The sequence below is a fragment of the Lactuca serriola genome, chromosome 8, assembly GCF_051521515.1.
Source record: "Lactuca serriola cultivar US96UC23 chromosome 8, Lser_US96UC23_V15, whole genome shotgun sequence".
Taxonomy (NCBI): domain Eukaryota; kingdom Viridiplantae; phylum Streptophyta; class Magnoliopsida; order Asterales; family Asteraceae; genus Lactuca; species Lactuca serriola.
In genome coordinates this window covers 189,014,186-189,028,401 of record NC_136415.1, presented here as the reverse complement: position 1 = coordinate 189,028,401, position 14,216 = coordinate 189,014,186, and the positions used below count along the sequence as shown (strand labels likewise).

At 35.2% G+C, this 14,216-nt stretch overlaps 3 protein-coding genes across 3 annotated transcripts; all 3 read right to left on the bottom strand.

Annotated features, from left to right (window-relative positions):
• Nucleotides 1-675: 675 nt before the first annotated feature.
• LOC145066592 (senescence-specific cysteine protease SAG39-like) lies at nt 676-1,822 on the bottom strand. The gene is made up of 2 exons (XM_079013887.1): nt 1,390-1,822; nt 676-1,268 (listed from the first exon to the last, which is right to left on the bottom strand). The coding sequence occupies exons 1-2, from the start codon at nt 1,820-1,822 to the stop codon at nt 676-678; spliced, it is 1,026 nt and encodes a 341-aa protein (XP_078870013.1).
• A 3,537-nt stretch (nt 1,823-5,359) lies between these two features.
• LOC145066432 (senescence-specific cysteine protease SAG39-like) lies at nt 5,360-6,506 on the bottom strand. The gene is made up of 2 exons (XM_079013680.1): nt 6,074-6,506; nt 5,360-5,952 (listed from the first exon to the last, which is right to left on the bottom strand). The coding sequence occupies exons 1-2, from the start codon at nt 6,504-6,506 to the stop codon at nt 5,360-5,362; spliced, it is 1,026 nt and encodes a 341-aa protein (XP_078869806.1).
• A 3,546-nt stretch (nt 6,507-10,052) lies between these two features.
• Nucleotides 10,053-11,199, bottom strand: LOC145066405 (senescence-specific cysteine protease SAG39-like). The gene is made up of 2 exons (XM_079013638.1): nt 10,767-11,199; nt 10,053-10,645 (listed from the first exon to the last, which is right to left on the bottom strand). Exons 1-2 carry the CDS (start codon nt 11,197-11,199, stop codon nt 10,053-10,055), a joined length of 1,026 nt encoding a protein of 341 aa, XP_078869764.1.
• Between the last annotated feature and the right edge of the window lie 3,017 nt (nt 11,200-14,216).

Here is a 14,216-nt window from a genome sequence, read left to right as displayed (position 1 = left end):
CGTAGGATTATAAATACACATAACATAAATACACGCAATTTCTTTTCTTTTTATTATAAATACATAAATGTTAATAGTTTTCTTAAAAATAACATGTGCGGTTTCATAGCTTCTTCCATCTAGCCAATAAATTGCATAGCTCTCAAAGCAACTTCATCGGTACTTCCAAATGCAGCTTAGCACCCAAAAAAAAATGTTTCAAGTGGTTCTCAAGGAAAGTTGGTGTTTTGATTGGCATGACTTGGATTTGACTCGGGTCTGACATCTATCTGGCCGGCAGATTCTCATTCCCTGATTTGTGATGTGCTTCATTTTGGATTATTTGGAAGTTTGCACTTGAATCTGCTACCAACTTATGGTAAACTTTGTTATTTGGTCAAAAGTATTTCTTGTTCATTTGACCCTTCGTTTGATCAAAAAAGAATTCACTCGTTTCAACATGTTTTGCTTGGGTGATTGTTTGTCCGAAATTAATTTGCAATACTCGGAGAAGAATATGCATATACGAAAATACATTCACGGTCACAATTTCTCTTATGAATAATATATATATAGCTGCATCGATTCTTACAAATATTTAATTTTTGGGATACATTTTGTAATTTACATGTTTCCTTGTAATAACATAACTGTAAATACACTTAATTTACAATAATTACTCTTGATGTTACACAATTATGCAGTCGGGTAGGAAGCCATCATGGCAATGCCACAAAGGCCTTCTTGCGCATCAACATCTCTTTGCATCATTATGTACCCCTCTTGACCCCAACCTGTTCCCCAAGAGTTCTTCACCAGCCAATATTTAGTTCCGTCTGCACTCGCTCCATAACCAACCGCAGTAACACCATGGTCTAGTTCAGTACCACATTCTCCCGTAAACACCCCGCTAGAGTAGAATTGGAAGTCGGACCCACTAGCATCAATGGCCACAGAAATAGGCTGACTAGCTACAGCTTTCAAAAGTGCACTTTCACTATTAGCAGGAACATCTTCATGACCCGTAATCGCTGCAGCATGGTTAGATTCCTCGTTGCTGTTGCAGGTGCCATCGACTCCTTTGTACGGGTAGTTGCTCTCTGTAGTAAGGCCTTTATTGTTTAGGATGAAATCAAAGGCGTCGTCCATAAGACCGCCCTCACATCCCTGATCCTGACCACTGGTGTCGCAGTCCACGAGCTCTTGTTCGGATAGAGACACCAATTTACCTGTTTTCAGTTGGGTTATTCCTTCCATAGCTGCCACAGCTGAAAACGCCCAGCAACACCCTACAAACATATATGATGCGATATCGAGTTTAATTAAATATGGTCTTGTTAACAAACATAACTTAATTACTACTTGGACTACGTCTCAAGTTTGAAAATCCCGGTAGTAGTTTTTGCTTACCACATTGGCTTTGGTCTTTAACAGGTGTTACTGCTCCTTTCTTTCTCCAGTCCATTGATGATGGAACTGCTGTCACATTTTCATACCTGAAAGCAGAGGTCGATGGGGAACATTCGTGTGCCTTGAATCGGTTCCTTGTGCTCGTGAACTCTTGGTTTGTAAGGTCTGCAAACTCATTGACTGCTAGTTTGTAAGCTTTGTTCATGACACTGTTGGATGACTCTATGTACCGAACATTCTCTTGAAAAATCTTTGAACGTTGTTCTTTCTCATCAGCATCCTTGTACACGCGTCCATAACGAGCCATCCATTGTTCGTGGCTCTCATAGCTGGAAGTTTCAGGGAGCAGCCTAGATGTAGTGTGTGAAAGCAAAGTAGCAGAGAAGAAGATTAATACCAAAAAACTCAGGGCTGTCTGGTTTGTTGATGTCATAGTTCTGGTAGAGATAAGAAAAAATGGATGTGAATGATTCGGAATAATTTCTTTGCCCGGCTTTATATAGAAACGCATGGTTTCGTCATTGTTTAGGAAATATATCACCTTTCGTGGAAGATAAGATGTTCAGTTGATATATATTAATCAAAAATATGAGGAAAACACACATGTTACGTTGTTTAGATTTATGATTGATGCCACTAATTTACTTGGATTTTCCTTTTGGACTATACTCCTATTGACTAAAATTGTTGTGTGCTAATTTGTTTTCTTAACACAAGCATAGGTAGGTTATGTAAAAGCGAACATAGCTTGGCCATTATTTTGGTATGTAGTTGTGTCCTATATGAAGGAAATTCTCTAAGGGTCTGATACGTACAAGATATTTTTTTATTTCTAATTTTTTTAAAATCGTCTGGGTTTTAGATGTTCAAAACCCAGATATGCATGCCTTTATTCTATTTTTCTCCGTCTTGATTTATGGTAACTTTACCCACACATTCAATGCATTTGAAGAATACTATCCAGTAAAAGAATTTGATTGGTTGTACGCAATATCAATCTCATCACAACATACATTGCAATTGCAAAGAGCTTGTTATATATAATATATAATGATCCCTTCAACAAGACTTGCAGGATTCCCAAAACGATCAAGAAAAATAATATTTCAGAATTTTAATTTGGCCATAATGCGTGAATGCTTCTTCACGGCCACATTTCACAAAAAATGAGTGATGCCCGATGTGATGTCTGAATTTTCCCTGAAGTCGGTTGTCACGACATGATACTCCGATACTTATTTGACAAAACCTCCTCAAAAATGACAATCAAAACGAATAGTGTGCACCAACATTGACCTTGTGCGAACTATCCCTGTCCAAGCTCATTTTCCACAATATTACTATAGCAAACTTGTCCACATGCCCACCAAATTAAAATGGAGAAGAAAAAAACCAGTTTACCATGTTAACAAAGGGAAATCGTGAAAATATGTTTGAAAAGGTACAAAATGTGCTAAAGGGAAATCATTGAAAATCAAAATTGAAAAAGTATATTTAAAAACTATTCATTTTGCCATTTTTATGATTTCAATCATGATAATTATTTCATCAATTATTTTCAATGCTAAACCTAACTTTTGATTGTATGTTATTAATTTATATTATTATTGTTTGTTAATTTAAAAACTTTTTCATCGGAAAATTGTCTCAAAATGTGGATTATTCAACCCCCTTGTTTGTTTGTGGGTGAAGAACTAAAGTTCTATTGGTGGAAATATCTGTCCTCCATCATTTATAAGCTTTATTACCCAATATTTTTTTTTTTTAACTTCCATCGGGTGTGAGATATGTGAAAAACCAAAGTCTCTAAAGCATTTCGTTAGGAGTCGCCTCATGAAACAAACAAACACAATAGTTATTCTTTATATATACAAAAAAAAAACCTTGGTTTTTTGACAAACGAAGGTGGTTAAGGGTGACCAATAATTAAAGTGTTATGGCCGTCACCGTTTGGTACTACACTCCTGGGCTTTGAACTTCACCTTCGCCTAAAACCATGAGTGATTAGGAGTGATCGAAATGGAAATCATATTAATTTCTAAATATATCCATCCAATGTTGTCGTATTAAAAACGTTGATAGAGAACGTGGGAACATAATTGAATGATACTAGCAATGTCGTCATTTTCATGGCAACACAAATCTTTAACGGCATATATGAGGAAATTCTAATACACGACTATCAAATCAGTTTTTTTCTAAGAGAAGTGTAACCGACATGATTTAGGTGTAATACTCATTGTTAGTCGGGTCCCAGTAGAGGTAGTAGAGGTATTATACAACTGTTGATTTCCCTTAACATCTCAAGAAATAAGGTCTCAGATTTCTCGAGAATCTACATGGTAGCCGTATTCGGTTTAGGATCATTTTATTTTATAAAATATAGCTGTTAGATTATACCGTAGATCGAATGTTTGACGATCAAGTCGATTTTTATGCTCTCACAATCATAATGTGTAGTAGGAGTTTACGACATGTTTCGTCAGTATGATAAAAAAAACATTGAACCCAATATTATGTGTGTAAAATATTTCTTGTCGGGAATCATAGTTTAGGCTCCCAAGATTGAGTAAAATGATGAGGAGGTGTCGATCATGGCTGCTTGAAAAGGTTAAAAATAAAGGTTAACGGTTGTTGATGCCAAGAAGGATGTAAGGGGAAAGAGATCAAAATTAGGAGAGACGAATTGAGTATGCTACCATTAGAGGTGATCCAAAACCCTAATATGCATGGAATTATTTTGTTGAATCTAATGCCAGAGTTCCAAAAATGTGTTGCATTTTCTTTTGTGCGGTTTTTTTGTATTTCATTTTCTTATTTTCAGATGCATTTATTTCTTTTGTGATAAACTTAGAAAATATAAATAAAAATGAAGTATTATGTGGCATTTAGGGGTCCTTAGTTATAGACAAAATTTTCCAGACTATTAACAAGTTTTTAGTTTATTTACGAAACTATGCAAGGTTTGATTATCAAGACTGTTTAGATGCGGTAACCTTAATGATTCCAATGACAATTACGATTTCATGGTGTACTCCCTTACATCGAAGGTTTATTTAAATTCCATTAAGAGTGTCGTTTGTTGTGGCTTTTCAGTTTTGGACTTCCAATTTAACGGTTGGTGTAGTGTGGTTTTTCTTTAGCTTTCGATCAATTGGTTTATTACAATCTTTATCTACTAGTCAATACAATAAAAATTTGTTCTCAAGAACAACATGATTTCTTTCATTAATAATAATATATTAACTACGTTGTACAAAAGAAACTATATATAAAACGGCCATACATGGGCCAAAACGTAGGATTATAAATACACATAACATAAATACACGCAATTTCTTTTCTTTTTATTATAAATACATAAATGTTAATAGTTTTCTTAAAAATAACATGTGTGGTTTCATAACTTCTTCCATCTAGCCAATAAATTGCATAGCTCTCAAAGCAACTTCATCGGTACTTCCAAATGCAGCTTAGCACCCAAAAAAATGTTTCAAGTGGTTCTCAAGGAAAGTTGGTGTTTTGATTGGCATGACTTGGATTTGACTCGGGTCTGACATCTATCTGGCCTGCAGATTCTCATTCCCTGATTTGTGATGTGCTTCATTTTGGATTATTTGGAAGTTTGCACTTGAATCTGCTACCAACTTATGGTAAACTTTGTTATTTGGTCAAAAGTATTTCTTGTTCATTTGACCCTTCGTTTGATCAAAAAAGAATTCACTCGTTTCAACATGTTTTGCTTGGGTGATTGTTTGTCCGAAATTAATTTGCAATACTCGGAGAAGAATATGCATATACGAAAATACATTCACGGTCACAATTTCTCTTATGAATAATATATATATAGCTGCATCGATTCTTACAAATATTTAATTTTTGGGATACATTTTTTAATTTACATGTTTCCTTGTAATAACATAACTGTAAATACACTTAATTTACAATAATTACTCTTGATGTTACACAATTATGCAGTCGGGTAGGAAGCCATCATGGCAATGCCACAAAGGCCTTCTTGCGCATCAACATCTCTTTGCATCATTATGTACCCCTCTTGACCCCAACCTGTTCCCCAAGAGTTCTTCACCAGCCAATATTTAGTTCCGTCTGCACTCGCTCCATAACCAACCGCAGTAACACCATGGTCTAGTTCAGTACCACATTCTCCCGTAAACACCCCGCTAGAGTAGAATTGGAAGTCGGACCCACTAGCATCAATGGCCACAGAAATAGGCTGACTAGCTACAGCTTTCAAAAGTGCACTTTCACTATTAGCAGGAACATCTTCATGACCCGTAATCGCTGCAGCATGGTTAGATTCCTCGTTGCTGTTGCAGGTGCCATCGACTCCTTTGTACGGGTAGTTGCTCTCTGTAGTAAGGCCTTTATTGTTTAGGATGAAATCAAAGGCGTCGTCCATAAGACCGCCCTCACATCCCTGATCCTGACCACTGGTGTCGCAGTCCACGAGCTCTTGTTCGGATAGAGACACCAATTTACCTGTTTTCAGTTGGGTTATTCCTTCCATAGCTGCCACAGCTGAAAACGCCCAGCAACACCCTACAAACATATATGATGCGATATCGAGTTTAATTAAATATGGTCTTGTTAACAAACATAACTTAATTACTACTTGGACTACGTCTCAAGTTTGAAAATCCCGGTAGTAGTTTTTGCTTACCACATTGGCCTTGGTCTTTAACAGGTGTTACTGCTCCTTTCTTTCTCCAGTCCATTGATGATGGAACTGCTGTCACATTTTCATACCTGAAAGCAGAGGTCGATGGGGAACATTCGTGTGCCTTGAATCGGTTCCTTGTGCTCGTGAACTCTTGGTTTGTAAGGTCTGCAAACTCATTGACTGCTAGCTTGTAAGCTTTGTTCATGACACTGTTGGATGACTCTATGTACCGAACATTCTCTTGAAAAATCTTTGAACGTTGTTCTTTCTCATCAGCATCCTTGTACACGCGTCCATAACGAGCCATCCATTGTTCGTGGCTCTCATAGCTGGAAGTTTCAGGGAGCAGCCTAGATGTAGTGTGTGAAAGCAAAGTAGCAGAGAAGAAGATTAATACCAAAAAACTCAGGGCTGTCTGGTTTGTTGATGTCATAGTTCTGGTAGAGATAAGAAAAAATGGATGTGAATGATTCGGAATAATTTCTTTGCCCGGCTTTATATAGAAACGCATGGTTTCGTCATTGTTTAGGAAATATATCACCTTTCGTGGAAGATAAGATGTTCAGTTGATATATATTAATCAAAAATATGAGGAAAACACACATGTTACGTTGTTTAGATTTATGATTGATGCCACTAATTTATTTGGATTTTCCTTTTGGAGTATGCTCCTATTGACTAAAATTGTTTTGTGCTAATTTGTTTTCTTAACACACGCATAGGTAGGTTATGTAAAAGCTGAACATAGCTTGGCCATTATTTTGGTATGTAGTTGTGACCTATGTGAAGAAAATTCTCTAAGGGTCTGATACGTACCAGATATTTTTTTATTTCTAATTTTTTTTTTTAACTTGTCTGGGTTTTGATGTTCAAAACCCAGATATGCATGCCTTTATTCTATTTGTCTCCGTCTTGATTTATGTTAACTTTACCCACACATTCAATGCATTTGAAGAATACTATCCAGTAAAAGAATTTGATTGGTTGTACGCAATATCAATCTCATCACAACATACATTGCAATTGCAAGGAGCTTGTTATATATAATATATAATGATCCCTTCAACAAGACTTGCAGGATTCCCAAAACGATCAAGAAAAATAATATTTCAGAACTTTAATTTGGCCATAATGCGTGAATGCTTCTTCACGGCCACATTTCACAAAAAATGAGTGAAGCCCGATGTGATGTCTTAATTTTCCCTGAAGTCGGTTGTCACGACATGATACTCCGATACTTATTTGACAAAACCTCCTCAAAAATGACAATCAAAACGAATAGTGTGCACCAACATTGACCTTGTGCGAACTATCCCTGTCCAAGCTCATTTTCCACAATATTACTGTAGCAAACTTGTCCACATGCCCACCAAATTAAAATGGAGAAGAAAAAAGCCAGTTTACCATGTTAACAAAGGGAAATCGTGAAAATATGTTTGAAAAGGTACAAAATGTGCTAAAGGGAAATCATTGAAAATCAAAAGTGAAAAAGTATATTTAAAAACTATTCATTTTGCCATTTTTATGATTTCAATAATAATAATTATTATTTCATCAATTATTTTCAATGTTAAATGTAACTTTCGATTTTATGTTATTAATTTATATTATTATTGTTTGTTAATCTAAAAAGTTTTTCATCGGAAAATTTTCTCAAAATGTGGATTATTCAACCCCCTTGTTTGTTTGAGGGTGAAGAACTAAAGTTCTATTGGTGGAAATATCTGTCCTCCATCATTTATAAGCTTTATTACCCAATACTTTTTTTTTTAACTTCCATCGGGTGTGAGATATGTGAAAAACCAAAGTCTCTAAAGCATTTCATTAGGAGTCGCCTCATGAAACAAACAAACACAATAGTTATTCTTTATATATACAAAAAAAAAACCTTGGTTTTTTGACAAACGAAGGTGGCTAAGGGTGACCAATAATTAAAGTGTTATGGCCGTCACCGTTTGGTACTACACTCCTGGGCTTTGAACTTCACCTTCGCCTAAAACCATGAGTGATTAGGAGTGATCGAAATGGAAATCATATTAATTTCTAAATATATCCATCCAATGTTGTCGTATTAAAAACGTTGATAGAGAACGTGGGAACATAATTGAATGATACTAGCAATGTCGTCATTTTCATGGCAACACAAATCTTTAACGGTATGTATGAGGAAATTCTAATACACGACTATCAAATCAGTTTTTTTCTAAGAGAAGTGTAACCGACATGATTTAGGTGTAATACTCATTGTTAGTCGGGTCCCAGTAGAGGTAGTAGAGGTATTATACAACTGTTGATTTCCCTTAACATCTCAAGAAATAAGGTCTCAGATTTCTCGAGAATCTACATGGTAGCCGTATTCGGTTTAGGATCATTTTATTTTATAAAATATAGCTGTTAGATTATACCGTAGATCGAATGTTTGACGATCAAGTCGATTTTTATGCTCTCACAATCATAATGTGTAGTAGGAGTTTACGACATGTTTCGTCAGTATGATAAAAAAAACATTGAACCCAATATTATGTGTGTAAAATATTTCTTGTCGGGAATCATAGTTTAGGCTCCCAAGATTGAGAAAAATGATGATGAGGTGTCGATCATGGCTGCTTGAAAAGGTTAAAAATAAAGGTTAACGGTTGTTGATGCCAAGAAGGATGTAAGGGGAAAGAGATCAAAATTAGGAGAGACGAATTGAGTATGCTACCATTAGAGGTGATCCAAAACCCTAATATGCATGGAATTATTTTGTTGAATCTAATGCCAGAGTTCCAAAAATGTGTTGCATTTTCTTTTGTGCGGTTTTTTTGTATTTCATTTTCTTATTTTCAGATGCATTTATTTCTTTTGTGATAAACTTAGAAAATATAAATAAAAATGAAGTATTATGTGGCATTTAGGGGTCCTTAGTTATAGACAAAATTTTCCAGACTATTAACAAGTTTTTAGTTTATTTACGAAACTATGCAAGGTTTGATTATCAAGACTGTTTAGATGCGGTAACCTTAATGATTCCAATGACAATTACGATTTCATGGTGTACTCCCTTACATCGAAGGTTTATTTAAATTCCATTAAGAGTGTCGTTTGTTGTGGCTTTTCAGTTTTGGACTTCCAATTTAACGGTTGGTGTAGTGTGGTTTTTCTTTAGCTTTCGATCAATTGGTTTATTACAATCTTTATCTACTAGTCAATACAATAAAAATTTGTTCTCAAGAACAACATGATTTCTTTCATTAATAATAATATATTAACAACTACGTTGTACAAAAGAAACTATATATAAAACGGCCATACATGGGCCAAAACGTAGGATTATAAATACACATAACATAAATACACGCAATTTCTTTTCTTTTTATTATAAATACATAAATGTTAATAGTTTTCTTAAAAATAACATGTGCGGTTTCATAGCTTCTTCCATCTAGCCAATAAATTGCATAGCTCTCAAAGCAACTTCATCGGTACTTCCAAATGCAGCTTAGCACCCAATAAAAATGTTTCAAGTGGTTCTCAAGGAAAGTTGGTGTTTTGATTGGCATGACTTGGATTTGACTCGGGTCTGACATCTATCTGGCCTGCAGATTCTCATTCCCTGATTTGTGATGTGCTTCATTTTGCATTATTTGGAAGTTTGCACTTGAATCTGCTACCAACTTATGGTAAACTTTGTTATTTGGTCAAAAGTATTTCTTGTTCATTTGACCCTTCGTTTGATCAAAAAAGAATTCACTCGTTTCAACATGTTTTGCTTGGGTGATTGTTTGTCCGAAATTAATTTGCAATACTCGGAGAAGAATATGCATATACGAAAATACATTCACGGTCACAATTTCTCTTATGAATAATATATATATAGCTGCATCGATTCTTACAAATATTTAATTTTTGGGATACATTTTGTAATTTACATGTTTCCTTGTAATAACATAACTGTAAATACACTTAATTTACAATAATTACTCTTGATGTTACACAATTATGCAGTCGGGTAGGAAGCCATCATGGCAATGCCACAAAGGCCTTCTTGCGCATCAACATCTCTTTGCATCATTATGTACCCCTCTTGACCCCAACCTGTTCCCCAAGAGTTCTTCACCAGCCAATATTTAGTTCCGTCTGCACTCGCTCCATAACCAACCGCAGTAACACCATGGTCTAGTTCAGTACCACATTCTCCCGTAAACACCCCGCTAGAGTAGAATTGGAAGTCGGACCCACTAGCATCAATGGCCACAGAAATAGGCTGACTAGCTACAGCTTTCAAAAGTGCACTTTCACTATTAGCAGGAACATCTTCATGACCCGTAATCGCTGCAGCATGGTTAGATTCCTCGTTGCTGTTGCAGGTGCCATCGACTCCTTTGTACGGGTAGTTGCTCTCTGTAGTAAGGCCTTTATTGTTTAGGATGAAATCAAAGGCGTCGTCCATAAGACCGCCCTCACATCCCTGATCCTGACCACTGGTGTCGCAGTCCACGAGCTCTTGTTCGGATAGAGACACCAATTTACCTGTTTTCAGTTGGGTTATTCCTTCCATAGCTGCCACAGCTGAAAACGCCCAGCAACACCCTACAAACATATATGATGCGATATCGAGTTTAATTAAATATGGTCTTGTTAACAAACATAACTTAATTACTACTTGGACTACATCTCAAGTTTGAAAATCCCGGTAGTAGTTTTTGCTTACCACATTGGCCTTGGTCTTTAACAGGTGTTACTGCTCCTTTCTTTCTCCAGTCCATTGATGATGGAACTGCTGTCACATTTTCATACCTGAAAGCAGAGGTCGATGGGGAACATTCGTGTGCCTTGAATCGGTTCCTTGTGCTCGTGAACTCTTGGTTTGTAAGGTCTGCAAACTCATTGACTGCTAGCTTGTAAGCTTTGTTCATGACACTGTTGGATGACTCTATGTACCGAACATTCTCTTGAAAAATCTTTGAACGTTGTTCTTTCTCATCAGCATCCTTGTACACGCGTCCATAACGAGCCATCCATTGTTCGTGGCTCTCATAGCTGGAAGTTTCAGGGAGCAGCCTAGATGTAGTGTGTGAAAGCAAAGTAGCAGAGAAGAAGATTAATACCAAAAAACTCAGGGCTGTCTGGTTTGTTGATGTCATAGTTCTGGTAGAGATAAGAAAAAATGGATGTGAATGATTCGGAATAATTTCTTTGCCCGGCTTTATATAGAAACGCATGGTTTCGTCATTGTTTAGGAAATATATCACCTTTCGTGGAAGATAAGATGTTCAGTTGATATATATTAATCAAAAATATGAGGAAAACACACATGTTACGTTGTTTAGATTTATGATTGATGCCACTAATTTACTTGGATTTTCCTTTTGGAGTATACTCCCATTGACTAAAATTGTTTTGTGCTAATTTGTTTTCTTAACACACGCATAGGTAGGTTATGTAAAAGCTGAACATAGCTTGGCCATTATTTTGGTATGTAGTTGTGACCTATGTGAAGAAAATTCTCTAAGGGTCTGATACGTACCAGATATTTTTTTATTTCTAATTTTTTTTTGAACTTGTCTGGGTTTTAGATGTTCAAAACCCAGATATGCATGCCTTTATTCTATTTGTCTCCGTCTTGATTTATGTTAACTTTACCCACACATTCAATGCATTTGAAGAATACTATGCGGTAAAAGAATTTGATTGGTTGTACGCAATATCAATCTCATCACAACATACATTGCAATTGCAAGGAGCTTGTTATATATAATATATAATGATCCCTTCAACAAGACTTGCAGGATTCCCAAAACGATCAAGAAAAATAATATTTCAGAACTTTAATTTGGCCATAATGCGTGAATGCTTCTTCACGGCCACATTTCACAAAAAATGAGTGAAGCCCGATGTGATGTCTTAATTTTCCCTGAAGTCGGTTGTCACGACATGATACTCCGATACTTATTTGACAAAACCTCCTCAAAAATGACAATCAAAACGAATAGTGTGCACCAACATTGACCTTGTGCGAACTATCCCTGTCCAAGCTCATTTTCCACAATATTACTATAGCAAACTTGTCCACATGCCCACCAAATTAAAATGGAGAAGAAAAAAGCCAGTTTACCATGTTAACAAAGGGAAATCGTGAAAATATGTTTGAAAAGGTACAAAATGTGCTAAAGGGAAATCATTGAAAATCAAAAGTGAAAAAGTATATTTAAAAACTATTCATTTTGCCATTTTTATGATTTCAATAATAATAATTATTATTTCATCAATTATTTTCAATGTTAAATGTAACTTTCGATTTTATGTTATTAATTTATATTATTATTGTTTGTTAATTTAAAAAGTTTTTCATCGGAAAATTTTCTCAAAATGTGGATTATTCAACCCCCTTGTTTGTTTGAGGGTGAAGAACTAAAGTTCTATTGGTGGAAATATCTGTCCTCCATCATTTATAAGCTTTAATACCCAATAATTTTTTTTTTAACTTCCATCGGGTGTGAGATATGTGAAAAACCAAAGTCTCTAAAGCATTTCATTAGGAGTCGCCTCATGAAACAAACAAACACAATAGTTATTCTTTATATATACAAAAAAAAAACCTTGGTTTTTTGACAAACGAAGGTGGCTAAGGGTGACCAATAATTAAAGTGTTATGGCCGTCACCGTTTGGTACTACACTCCTGGGCTTTGAACTTCACCTTCGCCTAAAACCATGAGTGATTAGGAGTGATCGAAATGGAAATCATATTAATTTCTAAATATATCCATCCAATGTTGTCGTATTAAAAACGTTGATAGAGAACGTGGGAACATAATTGAATGATACTAGCAATGTCGTCATTTTCATGGCAACACAAATCTTTAACGGTATATATGAGGAAATTCTAATACACGACCATCATATCAATTTTTTCTAAGAGAAGTGTAACCGACATGATTTAGGTGTAATACTCATTGTTAGTCGGGTCCCAGTAAAGGTAGTAGAGGTATTATACAACTGTTGATTTCCCTTAACATCTCAAGAAATAAGGTCTCAGATTTCTCGAGAATCTACATGGTAGCCGTGTTCAGTTTAGGATCATTTTATTTTATAAAATATAGCTGTTAGATTATACCGTAGATCGAATGTTTGACGATCAAGTCGATTTTTATGCTCTCACAATCATAATGTGTAGTAGGAGTTTACGACATGTTTCGTCAGTATGATAAAAAAAACATTGAACCCAATATTATGTGTGTAAAATATTTCTTGTCGGGAATCATAGTTTAGGCTCCCAAGATTGAGAAAAATGATGAGGAGGTGTCGATCATGGCTGCTTGAAAAGGTTAAAAATAAAGGTTAACGGTTGTTGATGCCAAGAAGGATGTAAGGGGAAAGAGATCAAAATTAGGAGAGACGAATTGAGTATGCTACCATTAGAGGTGATCCAAAACCCTAATATGCATGGAATTATTTTGTTGAATCTAATGCCAGAGTTCCAAAAATGTGTTGCATTTTCTTTGGTGCGGTTTTTTTGTATTTCGTTTTCTTATTTTCAGATGCATTTATTTCTTTTGTGATAAACTTAGAAAATATAAATAAAAATGAAGTATTATGTGGCATTTAGGGGTCCTTAGTTATAGACAAAATTTTGCAGACTATTAACAAGTTTTTAGTTTATTTACGAAACTATGCAAGGTTTGATTATCAAGACTGTTTAGATGCGGTAACCTTAATGATTCCAATGACAATTACGATTTCATGGTGTACTCCCTTACATCGAAGGTTTATTTAAATTCCATTAAGAGTGTCGTTTGTTGTGGCTTTTCAGTTTTGGACTTCCAATTTAACGGTTGGTGTAGTGTGGTTTTTCTTTAGCTTTCGATCAATTGGTTTATTACAATCTTTATCTACTAGTCAATACAATAAAAATTTGTTCTCAAGAACAACATGATTTCTTTCATTAATAATAATATATTAACAACTACGTTGTACAAAAGAAACTATATATAAAACGGCCATACATGGGCCAAAACGTAGGATTATAAATACACATAACATAAATAGACGCAATTTCTTTTCTTTTTATTATAAATACATAAATGTTAATAGTTTTCTTAAAAATAACATGTGTGGTTTCATAGCTTCTTCCATTTAGCCAATAAATTGCATAGCTCTCAA

What these genes read in the sequence shown, in the direction of transcription:
- LOC145066592 (XM_079013887.1), bottom strand. Translation starts at nt 1,822, where the DNA reads ATGACATCAACAAACCAGACAGCCCTGAGTTTTTTGGTATTAATCTTC. An exon ending in TAAAGACCAAAGCCAATGTG is followed by an intron (nt 1,269 to 1,389) that starts GTAAGCAAAAAC and finishes ATATGTTTGTAG; the next exon opens with GGTGTTGCTGGGCGTTTTCA.
- LOC145066432 (XM_079013680.1), bottom strand. Translation starts at nt 6,506, where the DNA reads ATGACATCAACAAACCAGACAGCCCTGAGTTTTTTGGTATTAATCTTC. An exon ending in TAAAGACCAAGGCCAATGTG is followed by an intron (nt 5,953 to 6,073) that starts GTAAGCAAAAAC and finishes ATATGTTTGTAG; the next exon opens with GGTGTTGCTGGGCGTTTTCA.
- LOC145066405 (XM_079013638.1), bottom strand. Translation starts at nt 11,199, where the DNA reads ATGACATCAACAAACCAGACAGCCCTGAGTTTTTTGGTATTAATCTTC. An exon ending in TAAAGACCAAGGCCAATGTG is followed by an intron (nt 10,646 to 10,766) that starts GTAAGCAAAAAC and finishes ATATGTTTGTAG; the next exon opens with GGTGTTGCTGGGCGTTTTCA.